The 26,706-nt window shown below is 37.5% G+C and overlaps 1 protein-coding gene across 15 annotated transcripts in view; it reads right to left on the bottom strand.

Moving 5' to 3' along the window:
• NRG3 (neuregulin 3) overlaps positions 1–26,706 on the bottom strand; it is a 1,147,889-nt gene that overhangs the window by 263,045 nt on the left and 858,138 nt on the right. For all 15 annotated transcript variants that reach the window (XM_008953559.5, XM_034931004.3, XM_034931005.3 and 12 more), the window contains one exon: positions 17,345–17,418. In XM_008953559.5, the coding sequence (XP_008951807.2) occupies positions 17,345–17,418 (74 nt within the window). The remainder of the gene's footprint in view (positions 1–17,344; positions 17,419–26,706) is intronic.

Genomic DNA, 26,706 nt, shown 5'->3' with positions numbered 1-26,706 from the left:
ATCATCAGGTCCTTAAGGACAAAAGTAAAGTAAAATATGTGTCAGAGTTTTTTCTTGTACAAGAAAACCTGTTGTTTGTATGTGGATTAATCAATTGATTTACAGTGGAATGGTTTTCTCCTTCTTAGCAGATAATCCTGTTTCCTAATATTTCCCAAATTTCTTTTGGTTGAAAGAATTCTCCCTATCTCTGAGGAAACTCCCCACCCCAGTGGAAGCCAAGGGACTCAGATTCTTCCCTTCCCTTATTCTGCTGCAGCCTGAAGTGAAGCTATGGCCTAAGCTTCAGCTAGAAATAGGATTCAGCATCTAGCCTGAAAAATGACAGCAGTAATATCAATCAAGATGATTTTTTGGGCAGAGAGGCTGAGATAAAATGAGATCAAGTGTTCAAAAGAAGTATTAGGTGTCCAACAAATGGCAGATCCTTTTGATGTTGATGGTTTGAGAAGAGTATACAAATTACTATGAGATTACTGTAGGAAGCAAGTAACTCCATTGAAGGAAAATGGTAGTGACTACAAAGGCAGTATAGTAAAATTTGTGTGTTTGGAACAAGGAAGGATGGATATGTCTGGCTACAGGGTCTATTTCAGGTCACCATGTAAACAGGAGCCTTGTTTACTGATAATACTACAATGGTTGCTGTGAATCATATTTGTTATGAAGGGAACAGGAAAAAAACTCAAACTACCTGAGACTCTCCTGAGATATATCTCCCCACTCTTGACCACTATCCCAGGTATAATTCTTTTCTAAGCAGCTCAGAGATGTCATTTGTTTCTTTTCACAAGGCACAAAGAAGATGTCAGTGTTCAGCATCTTTCATCTTGCTGATTTATCTAGATCTTGAGCCACTCAATCTCAAAACAATTAAAAGCATAGTAGTCTATGGCTATACACAGGCTGGTATCTTTGTGCTCATACTCCGTACATATTAGTAATGTCTGGTACCATGATATTACACACCAGTAATGAGTCACCCCTCATAATGTTACAATTTTTTATGTTTAAGTAGTATATATTTGCTTTAGATAATGAAACACCCCACAAAATAGAAAGATCAAGGGATGTTAGGAGTCAAATAAAGCTACATAGAACAGGATTGGTCTCTGGATCTCAAGGTAAAGCTAATTAAATTGGGTTGAGGCTTGTCATTTGGAAACGATAGTAAGTTTTCTTTCCTGGCTATGAAAAAAATAAGAGAGTTAGTTGGGTTGCCATTTCCAGAAGCAAAGCAATCTTTATCTGCTTTTTTTTTTCTTTTCCCCCCTTTCTCTGTTATTTTAATCTTCTCTCATTATGTAGCCTGGCTTCTTCTGCTTCATTAACTCATGTTTCATCATAGCTACCTTTAAGTGTAACAATCAACTCCTAAGTATATATTATTAATCACTGGTGAGACAGAAATGAGTTCATAAAACCCAAATACAAATTTTGGGGGATATGGAAGACAGCTAACGAAGGGTATGCTCTCCTTTTATATATTTTAATATATTTAATAAAACCCCAATAATTAAGAGTATCATAATGATGTACAAATATATGGATCCATAGAACAGAATAGAAATAGAACCAAATAAATGTGAAATATTTCATTATGTATCTTTTCATTCATTTATAAGAATATGACATTATTAATACATAAATATGATTTAATACTGACAAATATGCTGCTAATAATATTACTAATTAAATGATCTTGGGAATCTGTGTAATCATCTAGGAAAAAAGAAGGCTGGATTCATTTCAAGATTTAAGGAAAAAATACTGAAATAATTACATTCCTAAAATTTTTAGATAGAAATATTAGTGAATAAATTTGGAGTGAGAAGGAGCTTTTTTTTTTTTTTTTTTTTTTTTTTGAGATGGAGTCTCACTCTTTTGCCAGGCTGGAGTGCAGAGGCATGATCTCGGCTCACTGCAACCTCTGACTCCCTGGCTCAAGCAATTCTCCTGCCTCAACCTCCCAAGGAACTAGGATTACATGCATGTGCCACCATGCCCAGGTAATTTTTGTATTTTTAGTAGAGACGGGGTTTCACCATGTTGGCCAGGATGGTCTCAATCTCCTAACCTCATGATCTGCCCACCTCAGTCTCCCAAAGTGCTGGGATTGCAGGTGTGAGCCACCACTCCCGGTGGAAATTTTTAAAGGTAGTAAACAAAACCCAATAGCCACAATGGTAAAAAATGAATTATTCTAATAAAAGAATAAAAGAAAGAAAGAAAGAAGGAAGGAAAAACAAAGAAATGAAGAGAGGAAAGAAAGAAGGAGGGAGGGAGAAAAGAGGAATGCATGGAAAAAAAGAAAGGAAAAAGAAGTTTCCTGTTTTGCCTGAACTATCATAATCAAAGACAAAATGCAAAGATCAAAAGAAAAAAACTACTTCAATCTCATGTCATAATCAAAGGCCTCATTTCCCTTAAATAAAAATAGCTCCTACAAATCAATAAGAAAATCACCAATAACTGAATTACACACTGGGGAGGAATATTAAAGAGACTTCACAGGAAAGAAAAAATAAAAAACTTTTAAAATATAAAAAGATGTTTTCATGTCACTCATCATACAAAGAATTAAATTTAAAAATGAATGAGTTAGTATTCTTCACTTCTAAGATTAAACAAAGACAAATATAGTTTCATAAAACAAACCGTCATGTCAAAGAGGCTTTGGAAAACAGAGGATTTAAGATTTTAAATTGGTACCATTCTAGTAGTATGACAATGAGGAGAACCCAAAGGTCTATAAAGGTACATATATTTCACCCACATTTTCCACTTTAGAAATTTATTCTATATACTACTTAAAGTAGCATAATTTAAACAGCAAATAAACCAAATGCAAATTCACAGATGGGTTGTTACATCGTTTTCTGAGTCCCTTTGGATTGCTGTAACAAAATACCATAAACTGGGTCGTTTATAAATAACAGAAATCTATTTATTATGGTTCTAAAGGCTGGGAAGTCCAAGATCAAAGTGCTGGCAGGTAAAAGGCCCTTGTACTTATACTGCGTCTTCTTGCTGTGTCCTCACATGGTGGAAGAAGCAAGGCAGCTCTTGAGCCTCTTTAAGGTCATTAATCCCATTCATGAGGACTTCACTCTGATGATCTAATCTACCTCCTAATGTCATCACATTGGTAATTATGTTTCAACATATGAATTTTTGGTGGGAACATTAACATTCAGACCATAGCAGTCATATTATGCTATATGCAATGAATGGAATTGTATACAATTATAAAAAGAATTAGAATGTTCTGTATGAACTGAAATAAAATGATCTTGAAGATCATTTTAGATGAAAAAGCTAGATCATTGCTAGATGAAAAAGCAAGATGTGGAACAGTGTGTATTACGAGCTGTTATTTATATAAAAAGAGATAAGGGGATTTTTTGTTCATTTTACTTATACATCTATAGAGTAGCTTTACAAAGATTTACAAGGAATTAACGGCATTGATTGCCTATCACAGAAGAACTGGGTAAATGGGGGATAAGGGTAGAATACTTTTTATTGTAAACCTCCTTATGCTGTTTGATACTGAACCATGTGAATGTATTACTATCCTAAAAATTAAATTCAATTAAAATAGGATTTTAAAATAAAATAAAATATACTGTTACTATATTAATTATCCATAATTCTTAGCAAAGTCATAGACATTGGGTGAATACTCAACAAATTTTAAAGTAGGTGTACTAAAACCACATTTAAAATGGGAGCTAGTAAAACATGTTACCTTAAACAAGTCTCTCTTTCACTCATTCAATCAAAATTACCTGAGTGCCTGATGTAATGGAAGCATGAAAGGCACTTTAGATGTAGTGGTAACCAAATCCAGCATGATCTTTGTCCTCAACAAGCTGGTGATTAAGTTCCATAATTAGTTACACAAGAAACGAACAAACAAACAAAAGCTGAGAAAAACATTTAAGACATAGTCTGAGGATTGTATTTGGAACTATAGCAATAGATATTTAAGGAACAATTCCATTTTACAAAAGTATTCTATGGTAGGTCATGCTATTATCTCTCAATTTAGTTCTTCTTATATCTTACAATAAGTCTTGATGATGTTCTTCATCTAGGGTTTCCTTTTCTAATCTTATTTACATAGTTCAAAAATGAGGATACTAATAGCTACTTTATCTTGTAAGAGTTAAATGGCAGAACTTTTGTGCATGTACCTGGCAAGGTTTCTTGCATGAACTAGAATAGGTTGTTAATAAATGTTACTTGTAGCTGAATTGGCTTACACTATAGGGATGTGTTTTTGATTTACAAATTCCCCGTTGCTCACTCTTAATTAAGGAACACCACTTACAGATTATCCACAAAGCACTCCTATTGGGTCTGGAATGTGTTCCTGGACAACTAAAGTGGGTTATGCCCAATATTTAAAAATGTCCTGCAGGTATAATCACAGAGCTTTTCTGTGAAGACAAGAAATCAGGAAAAACTGAAAATTTGATAACCTCCTCATGGTTTAAAGCACAGTGGGAATCTAATGTTTATCTGCCAGATCAATTCCATCTTAATTCTCAAACAAAACTTCCCTGAAGGGATTGACTTTTCAAGATTCCCAAGAAAATGGACACAGTGGAGACACCAACCAGTATAATTGACCACTGACAGCTTATTCATAAGGAGAGACTAAAAATAGTTAGAGGAGCCAGGAATTCAGAAGACCCAGTGCTGGTTCTAAAAAATTTATCCACGTATCAAACAAATCATCAAAAATTCATTTTAATTGTTCACAGTTTTGTCAAGTGCGTATCATGTACAAGAATTAGGTTATATACCTTGAACTGCTTTGCTTAATGCAATGATTTTACACCAAACTGTACTAATTATGCATCCATCTTTTGACATATTTCAAGTTACATTTTTAATTATATCTCTTGTCATGACACTTAATGAAGATATTAATTTCAATAAATGATGGAGAATGTTTTGCTCTTGGCCCCTCATGAAAAAATAGAGTAAAATAAATATTAAAAAGTTTCCTATTGCAAGAAAATTTGGTTGGCCCATATCAAAAGGCCCTTTGATGGCTAAAATGTGGACTCAGCAGATTTGATTTCAAATTCTTACAAATTGATTATTTTTGTAGGTGAATTAATTTATCTGAATGTCTGTTGCCTCAACCATAAAATTACTATAACTCAGAAATAATAAATAAGGATGTGTAGACAGAGGCCTAGCATAAAATTTGGCACTCAGTTAAGTCCTCATTCCATGAAAAACTCTGTTGGAACTTGAAATATGTGCCTAAGGGGACCTAAGGAGATGTTTCTCTTAAGAGAAAATTCAGAACCCTGTGTCTCTGACTACTGTCAACAATGTAGTCAGTTTTTCTGCTTCTCTCTGTTTGTGTTCTTAATCCACATTATGAGATATTATTTATAATTCAAGTGTCCAATTTTTTAAAACTATATTAAAAACTGAAACGCTGGTAGTACCAAATTAGAAATAAAGATGATAATAGCTCAAACCATTCCATTTCATGTCAGTCACACATTGGTGAAATTGCTCTATCATATTCTATGAAAATAGCTGTCTCAGGAAAAGGAGGATCATGGGCGTGTTACTTGGTACAGCACTGTGTTGGTTGTCTCCTAACATCAGTGTCATGTAAAACACCATCAAAAGAAATAGGTAATTCTGCTATTTATCTTCAAAATGTAGCTCTTGGGCATAGAATGTAAAAATAAATAGATTCATTTAGGAAAGTCTAGTTAACAGAGTTGAAAATGATTATGGTTTTCCTCTGAATTTTGCAGAAAGTGGTTGTGTCTGTCTAGTGATACATGTGATGTTATTTGATGTGATTGAAATTTATCCAAAGTGGACTATGAGAAAGAAGCACAGAAAGCTAAGGATGGCAGAATGAAAGTAATCTCCAATGTGCTGGACCCTTTTGATTGAGGGCTAATTGGGTTTTGTGGTTATCGTTTCTTTGCTTTTAATCTTTAGGTAGTCTTGGCCCCATTTTCCATCTTTTTTTTTTTTTCAGTGCTTCCTTCTACTCACTCAAAAGTGAAACCTTTGGAAACTTCTAGTTAAAAAGGCCATTGGAATACTCACAAAAGACTGTCCCCACATATGCTTTCCATGAAAAAAAATTATGAATATGGGATGTGTAGGGGGAGCTACATCAATGGATAAATCTCAGAAGGAGGCACCATCCTCACATATAAGTGACAGGCCAAATACAGTGAAGGTAGAAATACACTACAAAAACTTGTATATAAAATTAAACTGTATGGAGAGTTGAGCAGAATCAGGCTCCAAACACCTTATAGGAGTGATAAGAACCCTATTAAGATTGCTCAAATGGAGAGGATGAGGGCAAAGGTAGCAGAGGGTAGGGAGAGTGGTGAAACTTAGGCATTTGTCCTGGGCTTTACACCTTCTTGAGCAGGTAGCCATGGCCACGAGACACCTACCTTACACCAACCTCAGCTGTAGGTGCCCTATAAGCAGAGACCAGAAACACTGGTAGGATTTTCTCTCTGGGGAGTCATGCTATGAGCAGAGTGGAGGTCTCAAAACAGCAAATTTCTGCTTACGAGATGAACACAGAGCACCACCTCAGGGCATGTCTCAGCAAGGTGGCTTTCAGCAAAGCCTTCCCTACTCCGACTGTAACTGAAGTTGCAACTGTCAAGACAAAACTAAATAAAACCCTCCTCTCTCCAAGCCCTCAAGTTTTACACAGGAACCCATATTACAATTTGTTAGAAGACACCACAAATCCTAATACAGCAGAACAGTATGAAAAGTTGCATCAAAAATAATGATGCTCAAAGGAAGAGAAGCAATGTGAGGAATCATAATTATAACTCTATGGGAAAGCGATTCTCTCAATGTTTGTAACTGCTTCTTCATGTTCTATTTTTTTAGACTGTATACCCAATGGGTTTAAAATTTCAGTGCTTCCATTGACTAAGTGTGTATCCTTGGGCAAATTATTTTATTTATTTTATTATTTATTTATGTATTTATTTATTTACTTTATTTTTCTCAGTTTCCACACATTAAAGTGGGAATTGATTTAATCTACCTTACAACACTGTGTGAGGATTATTTGTAAAAAGCTTAGAACACTCCCTGGCAGTAATAATCAAAAAAGCATTTGTCGTTACTGTCATTCTTTTAATATTTATTAAATTTAAAATAATAATTAAAAATAAATAATATAATAATATATCATATACAATACAAATGTGTTGCAGAAAATTGGGAGATACACAAAAGATATTGAAAAAATTGTGCAATCCTACCATATTTTGCAATACAGTGCCTTAAAGCTTTTTTTAAGCCTATATAGTTAAGTATATACATGTTTATGTTACAAATTTGGGTAAGTGTATAGTTTTGCCTCATATTTTTTATTCCAGTGTAATTATTCATAGCTCTGCTTTTCACTTTCCAAATATCCTAGTTTAGATGATAAGTTATATGGTCACCGTAGTCATACAATACATATTGTTTTGAATCCTATATTGTATTTAATATCATATATTGGTTGTTTTTCAAAGCATATTATTCTAAAATGCATATGTAATCAAGTTCAAATCAATATATGGTTGAATCATATTTAACCAATTATATATTTTTAAATTGAGGAAATAATATTACCAAATGTAAACTACAATTCTCTTAAAACTAAATACTCTCATGGTGTTACCCCTATCTGCAGAGTAGAAAGTCCACAGACAACACCAAATATGTGTAATTATATATTATATAATTAATTCATATTTATAAATCATCAAGAAATGTCAGACTATTCAACAAATTCTGTTGGAAAAATTAAATGTGTTTTTAAATATATTACTCTTAATATAAAACTACATGCTAACATAAATTTCAGATAGAAATATAATAAAATTGAATAGCTTAATTACTGTTAATTCATTTCATTCTTAGGCTAAGGATAGCATTAGCCCATACGAACTACTTTTTAAAAAATAACTAATAGATTTGACTCCATAAAAGGCAAAACTTTTGTACGCTTCAAAAAATATCATAAATAATAAATCAAAGAGCAATCTGGAAAAATTATATGATAGTGAATAGTTTGTTATCCTCAAAATAGCAAACTCTTTTAAATAAGATTGAAATATTATAGTATTTCAAAGTGAGCAAAGAAAAATAATTAAAAATTCATAAAGGTACAAATGAAACTGACCAATAAACAAGTGAAAAAAGGATTCAATATTGCTGGCAATCAAGGTACAATATAAAATATTAGTGGTATATAATTTTCCCTGTACAAGTAGCAATTAATACTATCCAGTGTTGGTAAAGAAAAAAGTAAAATCAATTTTACTTTTCACTCATGGAAATGTAAACGGATATAATCTTTCTGGAGGAAAAGTTATCAAAATATATCAAAATCTAGGAATTTATCCTCAAGAAATCATTTGGACATCAAGGTACAGAGACTTATGCATAATGGTTGTTAATCACTGTAAGCAGGCAAAATTGGAAACCCACTAAACAGCCCTTCATAGATGACTGGTAAAATAATTTATGTTAAATCCTTATAATAGTATAACCTTTAAAAGAATAGTTTAAAAGAATATAAAATTAAGAAAATTCTGTGGGAAAAAGCTCACAATATATTGAGTGGGAAGTAGAAGTTACAAAATACAGATAGTATAATTCTGATGGTGTTCCTTTTTTTGTTGTTGTTGTTAATTGAGACAGGGTCTCACTACATCACCCAGGCTGGAGTGCAGTGGTGCAATCACAACTCACAGCAGCCTCGAGCTCCTGAGCTCAAGTGATCCTCCAGCTTCAGCCTCCCAAGTAGCTGGGACTACAGGTGCATACCGCCATGCCTAGCTATTTTATTTTATTTTTTTTTCTAGAAACAAGGTCTTCCTATGCTGCCCAGGCTGATATTCAACTCCTGGGCTCAAGGAGTACTTATACCATGGCTTCCCAAAGTGCTGACATTACAAGCGTGAGCACCCAGCCAATCCTAATTTTGTAAGGCAAATGAGTATATTGTGTAATAAGATATGAATATTTAATTTCTGGTACCTCAGATTTGATTAAGGTGTCAATATAATGAATAATAGATAATGAAGCGTGAAACAAATCACCACACGCAGAATTTATAAAGGAAATAATTTGATAATCTAGAACCATTCCATAACACTTGATCTCCCTCTCTGACTTTGAAACTATAAAAAGGACACAGGAGAGATGACAGAGAGGAAGTGTCATCTTTGATCCTGACAGTCTGGTGACAGATGCTCCTGAATGCCCAGCTCTCCCAGGGCACAATGATACAATGTAGTGAGCATGTCCTGTGGACTAGCTGTGGACCACACAGGAGAACCGAGAACCAGTTGGGAGCTGTCTTCAGACCTGCCGAACAGGCCCCCTGGGAGGGCAGAAGAACAATCCATCTTCCTGGGGAAGAGTGGGTAGAGTGGACCCCCAGTGAGCCAGGGCCAACAGGGAAGCTGCAGTTAGCAAGCTGGGCAGACAGACCCAAACACTCTAGCTGAGAGAGGCAAGGGCAGGTGTGCTTCCCTCTGGCCCTGTGAGGCCTGCTTTCAACATAATGGTTAAAACCAAATACAAGTCTGGCACAGTGGCTCAAGCCTGTAATCCCAGCACTTTGGGAGACTGAGATGGGAGGATCTCCTGAGGCCAGGATTTCAAGACCAGCCTGGGCAACATAGCAAGACCCTGTCTTTATAAACATTTTTTTAAAAAGTAGTTGAGCGTGGTGGCAGGCATTTGTAGTCCCAGCTACTTGGGAGGCTGAGGCAAGCTCACTTGAGCCCAGAAAGTTGAGGCTGCAGTGAGCCAAGATCATGCCATTGCACTCCAGCCTGGGTGACAGAGCAAGACCCTGCCTCTAAAAACCAAACAAACAAATAAAAATGAATACATATGTATGCCACAGAAAAAGTAGAAAATATTTGGAGTAGTATGCACGAATTGATTATCAGTGGTTATCTCTGAATCAGGTACCCATAGGAAATTTTTCCTTTCTTGTAAATAAAATTATTTTCCTAGTATCTAGAAATCATGTGTTTGCATACGTGATTGGTAAAAGATTGGTGTCTATATAATTTAAAAGGAAAGACTTGAAGATATTAGCAATAAAATATATAAAAATATAAAACCTGACAGAATTAATGGGTTTTGTGAGATTCATGGTGACATGGTCAAAATCAGATAATTCTCTGTTTCTCCTTCTCATGGCAAGCCAGAAAAACGGTAATAAGAGTGACAGATTTTACATATAAATCCATTCTGCTAACAATGTTTTTATGGCTCCTGGAAGGCAGAGTAGCTTAGCAGACTTAAGTATTCCCAGCAGATGCCAGTCTGGAAGATACACTCTTTCATCTGTATGGATTAATAGACCAGGGGAAAGTGATAATTAGTTTCTGCTTTGTGTCCTCAAGAATCTGTTTTTCCTCTATCTAATTTATTCATGGAAATGTCCTTCCCAGGACCAAGTTGCAACCCTCCACAGAAGGCCCTTCACACTCTAGCATAAATGATACCAGTGAAGTCGGGCAGTGTGCAGCTTGTACAACAGTTCACAGATACACATCCTGTGTGAATAGCTCACTGCAATCTTCTCTCCTAGAGAAATCCTTTCCTGAGTAACACCAGATCTCTCCTTCCACTTTATGTGAACTTTTATTGCCCCTCCATTTTTATATTTCCTTAGCAATCACGTCTTTCGTGTGTCCTCATTTGTACTTCTTCATGCATTTTTACTTCCTCTGTACAACTGGAGATATTCGAGGCCAGGTAATAGGCTGCATGCTTTTTAATCCTTAGTAGCACCTGTCTCAGTGCCTTGTACACTGTGTACTAATCAAGGTGACAGTTGAAACAACAAAAATAATAATGATGATAATAGATAATATTTATTGAGCTCTCACAATGTCCCAAGCATGACATGCTCTGAATGGAGTATTTTATTTCATCCTAGCAACAGCTATATATGTTACAGATTAGAATATCTTAATTTATAAAGAAGAAAGCCAGGGTTTATTAATGTTATGCAACTTGTCCAATGTCAAACTATTAATAAGATTTTGAATGAGTGAAGGAAGAAAACATTTCAATATCTTGCAGACATTACGTCCTTTGTAGTCTGTAATTCAATGTCAACAAACACAGTTAACTACACTGAGTTTACTGATGGTAGATGCTATGGTCTGAAAGTTTGTGTCCCACCGAAATTCTTATGTGGAAACCTAATCCTTAATGTGGTGCTAGTAAGAGGCAGTGCCTTTGGGAGGTGATAGATCGGGAAGAAGAAATCCTCATGAATAGGATTCAAGCCCTTCCAAAAGAGGCGCAGAGAGTTGTGTCATGCCTTCCAATGTAAGGAAACAGAGAATGCACCCTCTATCAGAAAATTGTCCACAGCAGACACTGAACCTGCCAGCACTTTGATCTTGACTTCCTAGCATTCACAATAGTGAGAAATAAATTTCTGTTGTTTATAAGCCACCCAGTTAATGGTATTTTTTCATAGCATCCCAAATGGATTAAGACAATAGGATCTGTGATTATTATTATTTGGATCCCAAGCATGGTATATGTTACATATGCTTAATTATCTGGGGAAATGAATGAATGAGTGAAGAAATCCACTAGTTTGGTGGTGCACTGAACTCCCCTTCTGAATGGCTTGCAAGACAGCCTGCTCTGCTGAGGGCCATCACTTTCTTTAAGCTGGATGCCCATGGAATTGTTCTACAGATAAAGAAACCAAGGTCCAAATAAACTGTGATTTGCCAAAGGCCACACCACAAAGATCAGGTGGTCACAGAATTAGAACAAAACCCTTTGACTTCCAATTCAGAGCACCTTTTGTTTCACCCTTTCACCTAATTGTTGACACACAGAACACATGTTCCTATATATTAAATACAATTGAGAAAGGCAAGAGTGCAGAACATGGGTCTTTTGGGGGAAAACTTTCTGTTAATAATCTTCAGGAAAATCTGCTTGTGTCTGCTTAGCAAATGCCTACCCAGGCTCCTGGCCCTACATTGGCATTCCCAGGCTGTTCTCAATTTTTTTTTCCTTCACTGTGACACATATGGCAAAGGGGCACCACTTGGCTCTGAGCCTGATGGTCTAGGCCCTGGGAATGACGATCCCTGGGAACATGAGGAAGGAGACCAAGCTTGGGCATGATTTGGTTGTCTCTGCAGGCCATTTGGAAGTGGGACTGTGTTTATAAATTTATTTTCCTACCTGATGCCCTCTCTGGTGCTAGAACACACTCTACAGAAGATTGTTTTTTTCTTTTCTTTATGGACTTGTGAAATGGTTCTTCCTGGAAAGCTGAGGCACACAAACTCAGTTTGGGCTGATGGGAAGTCTAAATCCATATCATATTTTTCACCAGTCTTCCTCTGAATCACATCCAGACCAGGCTCCTAGCATCTTTCCAGGTGCTGTGAGAACAGAGCCTGTTTCTAAGATGCAAAGAAATAAAGTGCGAATCGAAGTCAGCACGTATGAACACATGATGGAAGTGATGCTCCTACCTTCCACGGAGGGGCTAGACGACTCCACGTGTTTAAGCTGTATACACTGCTTGCCAGGGCTTGAGCCTGCAGACTCAAGCCTGCCATCACAGCCAGGAATATGCTAAGTACTGGATTCTGACAGGGAGAGAAAGGCACAGGGTGGGGTAGAAACGGCTGTCTCCAGCTGTGTGTGAGGAGGCGTGCCCTTGTTTCCAATGGGCATCTTCTCTACCCCACTGCATTCTTTGATTCTGTTCTGAGTCTGTTCTCTGCAGCATCCCCCACGCTTCCATTGGCTGGTGATTATGTCAGGATCTTGATGGGAACTCAGCTTGGCATGTGCTCATGAGAGGGGAGATGGAGAAAAACCTTGGCTGGCTCACAGTTCGGACTGACACATAGTTCAGCTCCATCTAACTGTGCTTCAAGGCTGAGGATGGTAACTACCCTGGGTGGGAATGGGTAGTAAGGAAGGAAAACCAGGGCAGGAGTCTACAAGTCAGCTTCCGGGAAGCTTACTGCTGCTATCCCTCAGTGCGCTGGCAGCATAGGAGGCAGGGGGCAGAAATATGCCCTTCAAGAATGCCACAGTAGCTGATGCCGGCTCCTCCACAGAAGGTCACTTCCTCTTGACTCTGACCAAAGTCTGAGGCACTCACTACATTCTTTCTGAACTCCTGCTTGCTATTCAGCCTCATGATCTGAATGCGACTTGTGGTACATTTAATCCATAGGAGGGTTTGATTAATCTGACAGATTGGTGCATTAGATATATTTACAAAAGCTGTCACTGACACACTTTATAAGATTGATCCTCATAGGTAAATATGTTCCTGAATGGAGTTAGCTATAGGTTCTTGGGATTTGAAAGAGAGCAGAGGGGATGAGTTTTTGAAACAGTCTGAGGACCCAGCTCTGAACCACTGCTAAGACACTCAAGCCAGTAAGGCTCTCACAGTGACATCCTTGCACCATTTTCCTAAATATAGGTCATTTAAGATTTTATTTTTAAAATTTAATGTAAAAGATACACATTTCTGACCAACTTTGCATTGCCTGGGAGAGAATAAAAGAGCAGCGGTTTCTCACCCCCTGCTAATAGGGATTTCACTCAGCAAAAGTATGCACTGGACAGACGAGAGAGAGGGAGGAAGGAAGGAAGATGGAATGGAGAGAAGAGAGGAGACAGAAGAGAAAAAATGGAGGGAGGGAGTTGAGTGGAAGCTTATTTCCTGAGCATACAGTCATTCTGAAGATATCATGAGCAGCAAATTAAACAATCCTTCAGCAAGAATTTTGACAAGGAAATTTCATTAGGGATTCAAATCTCTATGGAAGCTCAAGTTGCTGCATTAAGATATGAAAATTGTGCAAATATTGTTCCTTAGAATAATGTTTGCCGCAGGTCATTGAGTTTCAGTCAGTGGAATTTAGAGTGATAAATGTCCTGTTGAAAATAACTAGAGAAGGGAGGGTTCTATGGGAGGGAGGAAAGCGCCCTGCAGTTGGGAGCTCAGGTCCTGGAGTCATTTGGAATGGAAGTTAAACTCTAGCATTAACTAGCTGTATGACCTTGAGCAAGTTTACTTAGCTTCCCTGAGGTCTAATTTTCTCATCTATAAAATGTGTGCAATTGTCAGCAGTCTCCTTACTAAACTGTGATTGTGAGGGCTTAATAAAATAATCCATGTAAAGCCTTTGGCACAGTGCCTGGCACATGTATCACTTAAACGCGTATTAGTAACAATTATAGTGAGGAATAAGGGAAGTGGGCTGACATTATCTGGCATTGACTCTGTCCATCTATATGATAACAATAATGCTTATAGGTATTATTTTTGCCATTGCTCAAGTGAAAGCCTGAGGCCTGGGAGCCGAATCAAATCTGCTAACGTCAGAAAAGGGTAAATGTTACACCAAATTCATCCCCATGTTTATATATCCACATGTTTTTCCCCCTCACTAATCTGCGGGGTCCTCAGAGCCTAAATCCTGTTTGCACACTTTTGTATTAATAGAGCCTGACCAATTAGGTGGCTCTTGGTGGATGCTCAGAAAATACTGATGAAATGAATTAATGATTACCTAAAGAAATGCACGTGTGCATGGATGAATGCAAGACATAATGCTTTTCCATTTAAGCTGTGTCTCAAGGACTCATCCATGGGCTCTCCATGCTTATTCTTTCTTTTTAAATTTCAAGGATTCTGGCATTTTGACTCACATAATGATATACCACTTTACAGAAAACTGGAGAAATAGAAAAACAATTTCATAAAATTCCACGTCCTTACAACATTTTAGTGTATTTCTTTTCTACATTTGGGGCAAAGTATGTTCCTTTTGCAATTTTATATAAAAGTAATTTTTTATCTTGCAATTTCACTTAATAGAAACATTTCAGAGAGGTATAATTTTTTTTTTTTTTTGAGACAGAGTCTTGCTCTGTCACCCAGGCTGGAGTACAGTGGCGTGATCTTGGCTCACTTCAACTTTGCCTCCTGGATTCAAGTGATTCTCCTCTCTCAGCCTCCAGAGGTAGTTGAGACTACAGGCACCTGCCACCATACCAGGCTAATTTTTGTATTTTTAGTAGAGACAGGGTTTCACCATGTTGGCCAGGCTGGTCTCCAACTCCTGACCTCAAGCATCTCTGCCTCCCAAAGTGCTGGGTTTATAGGCATGAACCACCATGCCTGGCTCACACAGCTATAATTTTAATAGCAATTTAATAGAAATTGAAATAGGTTTTCAGGGATAGTGACTGTAACCATGGGACCATTTTGTTCTACGAGGAGAGAATCGTCATTATGGTGACCCCCTCCTCCGCTCTTGCAGTGATGAACTATGGTATCTAAATGGCTGGTAAAATTTGATTAGATTGTTTAAAGAGTTTTTTTTACCCACTTTGTACCATATGCAAGACCTTGCCCTTTGTAACCTGTACTGAATAGCTATTCCACAGCCACATATGAAAAGAAAGCAAAAAAGGAAAGAAGGGAGGGAGGGAGGAAGGAAGGAAGAAAGGAAAGAAAGAAGAAAGGCGGAGAGGAAGGGAGGAAGGGAGGAAAGGGGGAAAGGGAAAAAGGGAGGAAGGGAAAGAGGGAGGAAGGGAAAGAGGGAGGAAGGGAAAGAGGGAGGAAGGGAAAGAGGGAGGAAGGGAAAGAGGGAGGAAGGGAAAGAGGGAGGAAGGGAAAGAGGGAGGAAGGGAAAGAGGGAGGAAGGGAAAGAGGGAGGAAGGGAAAGAGGGAAGAAGGGAAAGAGGGAGGAAGGGAAAGAGGGAGGAAGGGAAAGAGGGAGGAAGGGAAGAAGTATTACAGGAGACAAAATAATGAAGGGAAATAAATAGGAAAAGAGAAGGGATAAAAACAGAAAAAAGAGAGAAAGAAAAACAAAGAGAAAAACTAGATACATTAGGAAAAGTGAGGAAAAAAGAGAGAGAAAGAAAAAGAAAGAAATCAGCAAGCCCATTATTTTATGCAAGTTTCCTAACATGCCAAAGGTATGTCTCACATCATAACTATGAATACCCTTTCAGAGGCCACCTTAGCAAGTGGCCCAAATCACTTGATAAATAATCTACCAAAAACTCCAGTAATACCATCCTCTTTGGGTAATTCCTAGAGAACTGTGCCTCACATTTCAGGAAACAGAGATATCCCTGTGGCAACCTTCACTTTTCTCAAGGAAAGCTAAATTTGCAAAGAAAGAGTAGTTACTGTATGGTGAATTGCTTCGTCAAGATAAAATAGAATTAAATTAAATTAAACAAAACCTTTTTCTTTCAAATAACTTTGCATTTACTTGAGTAAATGTAGCTAGAAATTCAGGGGAAAATGAAAATATGCATTTTGAAAAGATGTTGGAAGATGCCTAGACACGTTCATTATGCAGCAAAACGCACAGACACAGGCAGGGCGACCTCTGTCCTTAGTCAGTACAAAATATTTTACTGAAGTCTGTGTTACGTATGTATGATATTCAGAAAACCATAACTTGGCCTTTCCAATTGCAAAATGCCTATCATTATCCTCACTAAACTAAATCGCTGATTCAATGAAAATCCCCATTTTTTACTCATGATTCAATTCTAGCAGCTATTGAAAGAACAGAGAATTCTTTAAAGATAAACATTTCACATTTGACTAGAATTGGGCATTTAAGCATAAAAGGTTACTTTTACTCCCATACAAACAAACTAATGACTAGCCATATTTTTTAGTCTGCAAATTGTCTTCCTCCATGAATGGAGAAAAAATAATTTGTCCTTAGGACAGTAATCACTGATATGCAAATAGTGTTGCCAAAAATGGAGTTTTCAAAGTCTGCTTGAAAACTTCTTACATGATTTCGTACACGTTTTCTTACTTTAGTAAGGTATGGTTTAATACTATCATAAATTAACAACCAAAGCGTAAGAAGCAGTATAATACTGTAGTTTCCATAACATTATTTCAGGTAAATAATAAGCTCTGTTATTTTTCTAGATCCCTGCTTTTGAAATGAGGTGGTAGGTGGCTGGGCAGAAGGAAAGCTAAGGAGGCCCGGGTTGTTGGGAGTTCCCAGCAGGGGTTCAAGGTGGAATCCGGAAGCCAGGCCTCATCGTCAGAGAAGACCTAGACTGAGCCAGCTCTGAGGATGCTTTGAACATCAACATCTGCCATCAGCTTCTGTCCTTGGCAGCTTTCAGAGACACAAGACTGAAATATAGCTTTCAGCTGAGTTAACAACCATTGCTCAGAATAAACGCTGCCTATATATTGCATTAGAGAGAAGAAAAATGCTTGACCTACTTGGATCCGATAAGATGGAATCAGTTTTCGGCAGAAATTGATCACAACGGACTCCTTGGTAGCCTTCTTTGCACCTGAGAAAAGGGGATAAATGACAAACATACGCATGTGGTTGTGAAAGACTTAAGATTTCAACAAGTAAAATAGCCATCAATTACATAAATGTGAGAACAGTACATTCATGCTTTCATATTTTTTGATTCAGTCTGTTTCTGACCTCAACAGGTAGATTCTCAATTCTATTTCTTTGCCAAAAAGGGAGAAAGCCAACAATGTAGCTTTGCTTTTATAGTTTGATATGCAATATCTAAGGAGCAAATTGAATCGCATTTTAAGATACCTCACAGCAATCTAAATAATGGTTCTTAAAATTATAATTCTGGATGCAGGTGTATTTTTCTTTATGCAACACACTGGTCTCTAAAAGGCATTTAGAAACATATTGCAAGTGTCATTTTCTAATAAAAGATATTTTGAAATACAATTGATCTATTATTGATTTTGGCTACCACTAATTTGGTTTCCATGTGTTTTATTAGCTTGTTCACTGTTAGTCCTACTTTTTTTTTTTTTTAACCTCTTAGTTATTCTTCCAAGTCAGTGTCACCTCACCACTTTGCCAGAAATAACAGCATTTTATCCGGCAAGGTCTGAAAGGCATCTCTAAACTCAGATTTTTTCTCTCTCTATTTTTCTCTTTTATATTCAGTAAACAAGTGCAAAGTGTCTACTTTCTGCCAGGCATTGTACAAGCCAACTGTCCTGAGGCGGGCACAATTTGGAGGCAAGGAATTTGCCTGGAAGCACCAAAAAGGAGGCATGCCCCCGCAGCCCTGCCAGGCCCCTGTCGGGTCTTCACATAGCTCGCTCAATCAGGGCTGCTTGGCCACCTCGGACAGCAGTGGCTCATCAGACAGTGATTCCAGGAACAAATACGGCGGGGCCCCAAACGCCTGGCTCTGAACAGCCTTGTTAAGTGGGGAGGTGGCATTTACTGGTCTGCTCAAAGCTTAATCTGTCATGCTCGAGTTCAGCAGGGAATCATCCATTGTTGCTTATAGGATGAATCTGTCCTACTTAAGAGGAGGAAATAGTGCTGCTGGCATTAAAAAAAATCAGATTTAAAAAACAATTCTCTGCTTGTTAGAAATCTATGAAATTGACAAAAGAATTCAAAGAGGCTGTTCTGTCAAGAGATAGGAACCGTGCGTCGTGAGTTCTTTCCTTAGAATATGCTTTGTTTTCTGAGTGTAATAAGCTATTAAATAAGGTCTATTGCAAGGGGAGAAGCAACATTGAAATGCATCGAGGTAATTTTTCTATCTTTCATTGTGAGCCAAATTGGAATTCAGGTAATCGGGCAGGCTCTCTTCAACACCTTTTTAAGCCTGGCACTCTAGAGTGGATTTGGCAATTTTCCTTGTAGACTGAGAACACAGACCTCCAGTATATGGATATTCCAGATACCCAACATGTTATTGAAATGATTTTTTTAAAGCATAAACATATTTTCATAACCTTTTAAAAATTCATTTATTTTACTTGAAATAAAGCAGGCATATCACAGTAAGAGTCAGAAAATACTTTGTGTACTTTGTACTGAGGCATATTTGTCATAAAAAAAATAAATTCTTGTTTTCTGAAAGCTGCCCTAATGTAATTAGCTTGTTCTTATTCAGAGTTATCATACCATGGTGCTCTCATTTTCATTTCCCAATAATAATGAGTTACGTCCTACGTATGCGCTATTGTATGCATTCACTTTTTGAAGATTTTATTTCCAATCTTTGTGAGAGATTTTAAGTACACTTTACTCTTTGTATCCTTATTTAATATAAGAGGAATATCCTAAGGAGATGGTGGATTTTAAGGATAAGTGTCTTTTTGTTTTTGTTTTGCTTTTTAAGTGTTCTTTGTTACTTAAAATGCATTATTCTATTTGTGTGTGGGAAAGAAAATAAGGAAAGATGTTTGAAATTTTCCCATCTTAAACTGATTTTCCATGAGTGCTAACGCACCCTGAGGTGCTCAGGCCTCATGGGGTATCAGGAAAATTGCATAGTGAGTACTTTCCTCCTGCCTCCATAACTCTGTGCTGTAACTAATAAAGTGTGATGATGTTGCAGCAGCCTAGCCCAGGCTAGGAAGCCCCCCAGGGGCTGTGTGGCTGGGCAGGCAGCAAACCCTGTTCCTTTGTTAAGGAGGCGAGTCACTGCTAATTGACACCCAGTTTTAAGAATAACAAAGTAAAATTTCCATTAAAAATCACACATATGTCACCTTGATAAGTTCACACTCATCCAAATGTGAAGATGGAATGTTGCTAGCAGGTAATGCCAGTGAAGTGGATTGAATTTACAACAATATTAAAGACAAGAAGCAAAGCATAAAAGTTTTCAATGCACTTCTAGTGCATAGATTGAAGTTGGCAGAACTTCTGATAGTGTGTCAAGCATATCTTTTGAGAAATATTATTGCATTGCTTGTTTTTGTTTTGGTTTTTTGGGGGAGAGTTGAGTGCGTATTTGTTTGTTTTATTTTCTTTTTTCTTTTTGAAAGATACAAGAATAAGAAAAAATTCATATAATAGAAATGCCTTTCTGTTCATCTTAATACATGACAAAGTTAATAACATTAAGAAGTACATGTGTAGTCTTTAATGGGGAATATATGTTTTAAAAAACACAAATCTTGCCTTAACCAGGTTAATATTCTATTATCTTTCTTTTTTTTATTATTTTAAGTTCTGGGATACATGTGCAGAATGTGCAGGTTTGTTACATAGGTATACATGTGCCATGGTGGTTTGCTGCACCCACCAACCCGACATCCAGGTTTTAAACCTCACATGCATTAGGTATTTGTACTAATGCTATCCCTCCCCTAGCCACCCACCCCAGGACAGGCCCCCGTGTGTGATGTTCTCCTCCCTGTGTCCATGTGTTTTCATTGTTCAACTCCCACTTATGAGTGATAATGTGGTGTTTGGTTTTCTGTTTCTGTGATAGCTTACTGAGAATGATGGATTCTAGCTTCATCCATGTCCCTGCAAAGGACACGAACTTATTCTTTTTTATGGCTGCATAGTATTCCATGGTGTATATGGGCCACATTTTCTTTATCCAGTCTATCATTGATAGGCATTTTGGTTGGTTCCTAGTCTTTGCTATTGCAAATAGTGTTGCAATAAAAACACTTGTGCATGTGTCATTATAGTAGATATTCTATTATCTTTCTACTCTGTATTGCTTTCAAAGCTCCACTCAATCTGTCCAGTCACTGTTCTTTGTATTTCTTTATCCCTTAGGAGCCTGGCATCACAGAAATTATATGAAAAATCTCAATGTTCCCAAATTGTTTTACAAAACAGGGAGCATGCTCAGGAGAGGAAGCACAGCCAAAGTTGATAAACATTGTGTAAAAAAATGAGAAAATCATTATCCACAGTGACATAACCATACAGCAAACTCAGTTCACAAGAGCCGAGACATTGTAATTGTTTTTAAAAAAGTCTCCAACTCTAAGTGTACATCTACTTTGAGATAAAGGATTTGTTACATTGGAAACCAGTGAATTTCTTTCTTTCTGTCTTCCTTCCTCCCTCCTTCCTTCTTCCCTTCCCTTCTTTTTTTTTTTTTTTTTTTTTGAGGCAGAGTCTTACTCTGTTGTCCAGGCTGGCGTGCAGTGGCTAGCTGCAGCCTTGACCTCCTAGACTCAAGGAATCCTACAGCCTCAGCCTCCTGAGTAGCTGAAACTACAATTGTGCACCACCATACTCAGTTATTTTTTTAAAATTTTTTGTAGAGGGGGGTTTTGCTAGGTTGCCGAAGTTGGTCTCAAATTCCTGGCCTCAAGCAATCCTCCTGTCTTGGCCTCCCAAAGTGTTTGGGTTTACAGGTGTGAGCCACTGCACTTGGCCTGGAAACCAGTAAGTTCTTGATCATGTTATTTGTTTTGTTTTTTTTCCACATTTAAAAGGCTGTAGGGAAGGGCATAGTTGAGGAGACCATGTGCAAAGCAGAGTAGAGCAGGTAAGTGGTGGAAGAGATGGTAAGAAAACACAGAATAAGAGAGATTGGTCCCTCACAATGGGAGGGAGGGAATGGGGAGGGGGCAGGAGTCTTTCTGAGCCCAACTGAAGTATCAGGTTGATAAGCCTCAGGGCCAAATAGAGGCTCAGGACCTTCCCTTCCCCACAGCAAATCTTGCCTTAACTAGGTTGATATTCTATTACTTTTCTACTCCGCATTGCTTTCAAAGCTCCAATCACTTGGTTGTGTAGGGAGTTGTGTAGTTTCAAAGGTAGACATCACTATTTCTACTCTTGACATCCTTGGAGCTTTGCCCTGATCCATCCCACCTGCCCAGCTGTACCTGAAATAAAAAGCACCCCCTTCTATCATTGTTTTCCTCTTCTACATTGTCCCCAGGGAAAAGCCCAGTGGCTGGTTTAAGTAAAGAGTTTTAAAAGGCAACAATTGAGCCAGAGAAAAGCGAACAGTACCAGCAAGGATGAGACAATACAAGATCTGTGATCATTGGTTGAAATTCAATACTTGTTTTGCCTGGTGTGGTAAAGCAGATTGAGCAACATATTACCCAGGCCGGATGTGGAGGACCCTAAAGAAGAGACGTAAAATGGTCAGGTCACTCACTTGCTGATGTTCCCACAGAAATGATCATCTTTTGGCCACTAAAAGTGATTATCCTGGCCACCTGGCCACACTGCTAACTTCAGAGCATTCCCATCTCTACAATTCTCATCTGCCAGTGTCTTTCAGCCTATTTCCTGAATAACAACTAAGTTATGGCTTATAATATGAAAATGAGTGAAAAATTGAACCCCCAGTTGTAATCAACAGCCTCCCTACATTTCCAGATCATTCTTCAATTTCTCCTTCTTCCTCTTGTTAGGAAAACAAAACAAGACAGATACAAAAACAAGCAACACTAACATGGTTCTATTGAGAGAACTGTGCTACTCTCTTGCTCCACATCTGTGGATTTCCTGGTCATTTACTCATTGATGAAAGGTGTTATTATTGCTTCACTGTCACACTCTCCAATTCTACTCTGTCCTCATTCTTAGGGACTTGATTATCTACAGATAGCCCAGTCAACATATGGTTGCTTAGCACCTGTCTTCCTTACTAATATCATGATGATTAAGAGGGATGGTTTATATTATGGCTTTCCCATTTAGTTGTATGGGTATATTTTAGGAAAATTATTTAATATCTTTGTTTCTCAGTTTCAACCCCCCCCAAAAAAAATGAGATGGTATTAGGAAGGAGAAAAACAAGTGCAGGTAGCTGATATTATATACAATTGCATTTTAGTCATTTTTATGCCTAGGAATCTTATAATCTGTATCTACAAAAATGGATTTTATATAATTTATAGAGACAAATATATGAAGAATACAAATATGTTCAAATGTTTGCTCCAATTCCTGCATAGTGCCTGGTCTCTTTATAAATGCTATAGAAGGTATACATACTTTCTTCTTTGGACCTTGATTTTAGACATAAAGTTTTCACTAGCCAAAATCAATTACCTTCACAAGGGAAATGGTTGTAGGCAAACTATATGGTTTATTTCCTGACCGTGACAACTTTTATTCATAGGAAAAAAAAATGGCCTTTACTCTTTGGTGTTACAGGAAAATAGAAACATGGTCAGTAATATACACGCCTGCCAATTTAACAGGGCTATTAAATGCTGATTTGAAAAAGGAACAAACCCTCCAGATATTCTTCTCTCTCTTCTGCCAATTCTCCTCAGCCTCAGTGTCAGTCCTTGGTTGGGGAAAATGGAAAGATCGTCTGGCATTTCAAGTTTACATTTGAGAGGCAAGGTGGTCTGGAGCTCTGCCTGGTTTTGAAGCCTGGCTGCTCTGCCTTTTTGTGCCTCCTTTCTTTATTTGTAAAATGCAGATAACAGTAGCCACCCCCTGGATTTATTATTAGGAGTAAATGATACAATACCTGTGGTGCATGATAAGCATTCAAGAAATGTTAGTTTTTATTATTATTTGAATTTGAAAGCATAATCCCAGCTTTTCAACTGAAGAAACAGAGATTGAGAAAGGTTAAGTATATTACCCCAAAACCACACAGCCAGTAAGTACTTGAACTACATACAAACTCAGCTGCGATTGACCTTAAAGCTCTTGCTTTATCTGTGGTACCTTCTGGCATTCTGTATGGAAATTCAGTGGAGACATAAATTGCCATATACCTAACCACCTTTCCCAGGATTAGGATTTAAAAATATGGCCCAAATATCATGAACTAACACCATGATTTATTTTAAAAATGAAAGACCTAGATTTGTAAATTATTCTCCAATCTAAAAATGTTCTTAAGCAAACCATATCACAGATATTGGTTAGTGATTTAAAGGCATACTTCCTGAGCTTTATAATTTAAAAGACACTCATCAACTATGGGTAAGAAGACTTCAGGTGAATTGTCACTAAAGAACGATAATGACATTTCTTTTTTTATGACATAAAAATTATATATATTTATAATGTACAACATGATGTTTTAATGTTTTAAAACATGATGTTTTGAAATACGTATTCAATGTGGAATGGCTAAATCAAGCTATTAACCTATATTGTACCTTACGTTATTTGTGGTGAGAACACTTAATGTCTACTGTTAGCAATTTTTTAGGTATATAGTACATTGTTATTAACTATAGTCATAACTATATTATGCAGTAGATTTCTTGAAATTACTCCTCCTGTGCACTGCTGGTGGGAATGTCATTAGTAAAGCCATTATGGAACATAGAATGGTGATTCTTCAGAAAATTTAAAATAGAAGTACCATATGATTAAGCAGTCCCACTACTGGATATATAGACAAAGGAAATAAAATTAGTATGTGGAAGAGATATTTACATTCCTACGCTTATATCAACACTATTCACAATAGCCCAGAAATGGAATCAACCTAAACATTCATCAACAGATGAATAGATAAATAAAATATGGTATCTACATATACACAATGGAATACTATTCAGCTTTAGAGAAAAAAAAGGAAATTCTGTCATTTGTGACAACATGAATGAACCTGGAAGGCATTATGTTAAGTGAAATAAGCCAGGCACAGAAAGACAAATACCACGTTATCACGTATACGTGGAATCTAAAAAAGTTGAACTCACTGAAGCAGAGAGTAGAATGGTGATTACTAGGAACTGGGGCTGGATAAGGACTGGAGAAATATTGGTCAAAGACTAATGACATTTTCTTTTTTTTTTTTTTTTTTTTTGAGACAGTGTATCTCTCTGTAACCCAGGCTGGAGTGCAGTGGCATGATCTCGGCTCACTGTAACCTCCACCTCCCAGGCTCAAGCAATTCTCCTGCCTCAGCCTCCCCAGTAGCTGGGACTACATGCATGTGCCACCATGCCTGGCTAAGTTTTGTATTTTTAGTAGAGATGGGGTTTCACCATGTTGGCCAGGCTAGTCTGGAACTCCTGACCTCAAGTTATCCGCCTGCCTCAGCCTCCCAAAGTGCTGGGATTACAGACGTGAGCCACCGCACCCAGCTTCCAGTGATATTTCTTGACTGCAGACTACCCTTGATTTAAAAGCCAAAACCAAAACCAAAATGAACAAACAAAAAACAGAGGATGGATTCTCAGCAAGGAAAACTGAATTGCCCAGTGTCAAGGAGATAGGAAATGTAGGAGCCAGAATTTCAAAGGAGGCCTCAGTCTAAATGCAAAGTGTGTTCTGGGTGGACAAAAACGTTTCTAGCTAAGGATCTACAGCCTAGAGTTATTGGCTCAAACGGTATTAATGGTGGGAGAACGCATTCCTTTCCCCAGCCACTCATCACGGAAACTGAGATCTAAGTTTGACTATGGAGAATTTTGTGACATTGATTAAAGAATAAGGTTTCTTTTGCTGAATTGAGAATTTAATTAATAATTCTTATTTTAAAAAGAACACTAATTAACACAGGAAGATCTTTAAGTTAACCACTTGTTATAAAAATTACCTACAGACTGGCTACAGGTACAGCCTTTACAAAATCCTCTTAACTATAATTGAAAGAATCTAAAATGGGATTATTTTAAATTTCAGAGTAACAGCTGCTTTAGAACTCTTGAAGGTTTTCCAATGTGTTGTCAATAGATTTCAAATATATCATACATTTTTTGTCTGATGCAAGCATTGCTTAAAATGTCACTCTGACGTTTCTTGCTAATGGAATTATATCTTAAATTTTAAGAAAATGTAGGGATTGGCCAGGCACGGTAGCTCACACCTGTAATCCCAGAACTTTGGGAGGCTGAGGCGGGCGGATCACAAGGTCAGGAGATCGAGACCATCCTGGCTAACACAGTTAAACCCTGTCTCTACTAAAAATACAAAAAATTAGCCAGGCACGGTGGTGGGCACCTGTAGTCTCAGCTACTTGGGAGGCTGAGGCAGGAGAATGGCTGGAACCTGGGAGGCAGAGCTTGCATTGAGCCGAGATCGTCCCCCTGCGCTCCAGCCTGGGTGACAGAGCGAGACTCCGTCTCAAAAAAAAAAAAAAAGAAAAAAAAAAAAGAAAAGAAAATGTAGGGATTTTCCCTTTAGCAAAGTTTAAATTCAGAAGTAGATGGAGGTCAATTCATCATAAAATTGCTATGGTTTTTACGTGTGAATTTAAAATCATTTGCCCAAATCCAGGTGTTGTGCTGCATGCATCACTATTTGAGCCACAAAAAAGGAAAAGAAAAAGAACGAGTTCAAGTTTGATGAGTTAAAAAATATAATAACAAATGAGTTTGCTCAACTACAAGGTCTTCTCAACCAGGCCTTGAGTATCAGGGACTTGTGTCCAGCAGCTAGCCGTACACTTCATTGGTCACTTTTAGTACCTGGGAAACAGCAACCCATTCACATCAATTTTTTACTTCTAATTATGACACATTTGTTCTTGGAGAATCAGAGGCTAAAGAGTTCTCACATCAGTCTGAATAAACATTTGGTCTTTATAGAGATTTCTGCCTCTACTTAGTCATGAGCTTCACCTCAACCTCACCACCTCATTAACAAAACTAAAATACCTAACATGGGCATGAACACCCTGTACACTTCAGGGTGCATAGCGATGTTCTCCAGAGCAGCTATGTGGGAGGAATCACCCATTCTGTCTAACTTAGCTTTGATTTTAGCACATCTGGTATAAAAAAAAATCTATTTTTAGTATAAGAATGTAAATGAGACAGTAATATGGTGGCCCCTTGGAGGAAAGTCTTCATAATTTTAATATCATACCAGAGGTAATAAAATAATAATTGCCCTTATGAAGAAGAAAAGGTTTAGAAGGGGTAACAATGACAGG

The sequence above is a fragment of the Pan paniscus genome, chromosome 8, assembly GCF_029289425.2.
Source record: "Pan paniscus chromosome 8, NHGRI_mPanPan1-v2.0_pri, whole genome shotgun sequence".
Classification (NCBI taxonomy): Eukaryota; Metazoa; Chordata; class Mammalia; order Primates; family Hominidae; genus Pan; species Pan paniscus.
This window is presented reverse-complemented; position numbering and strand designations above follow the sequence as displayed.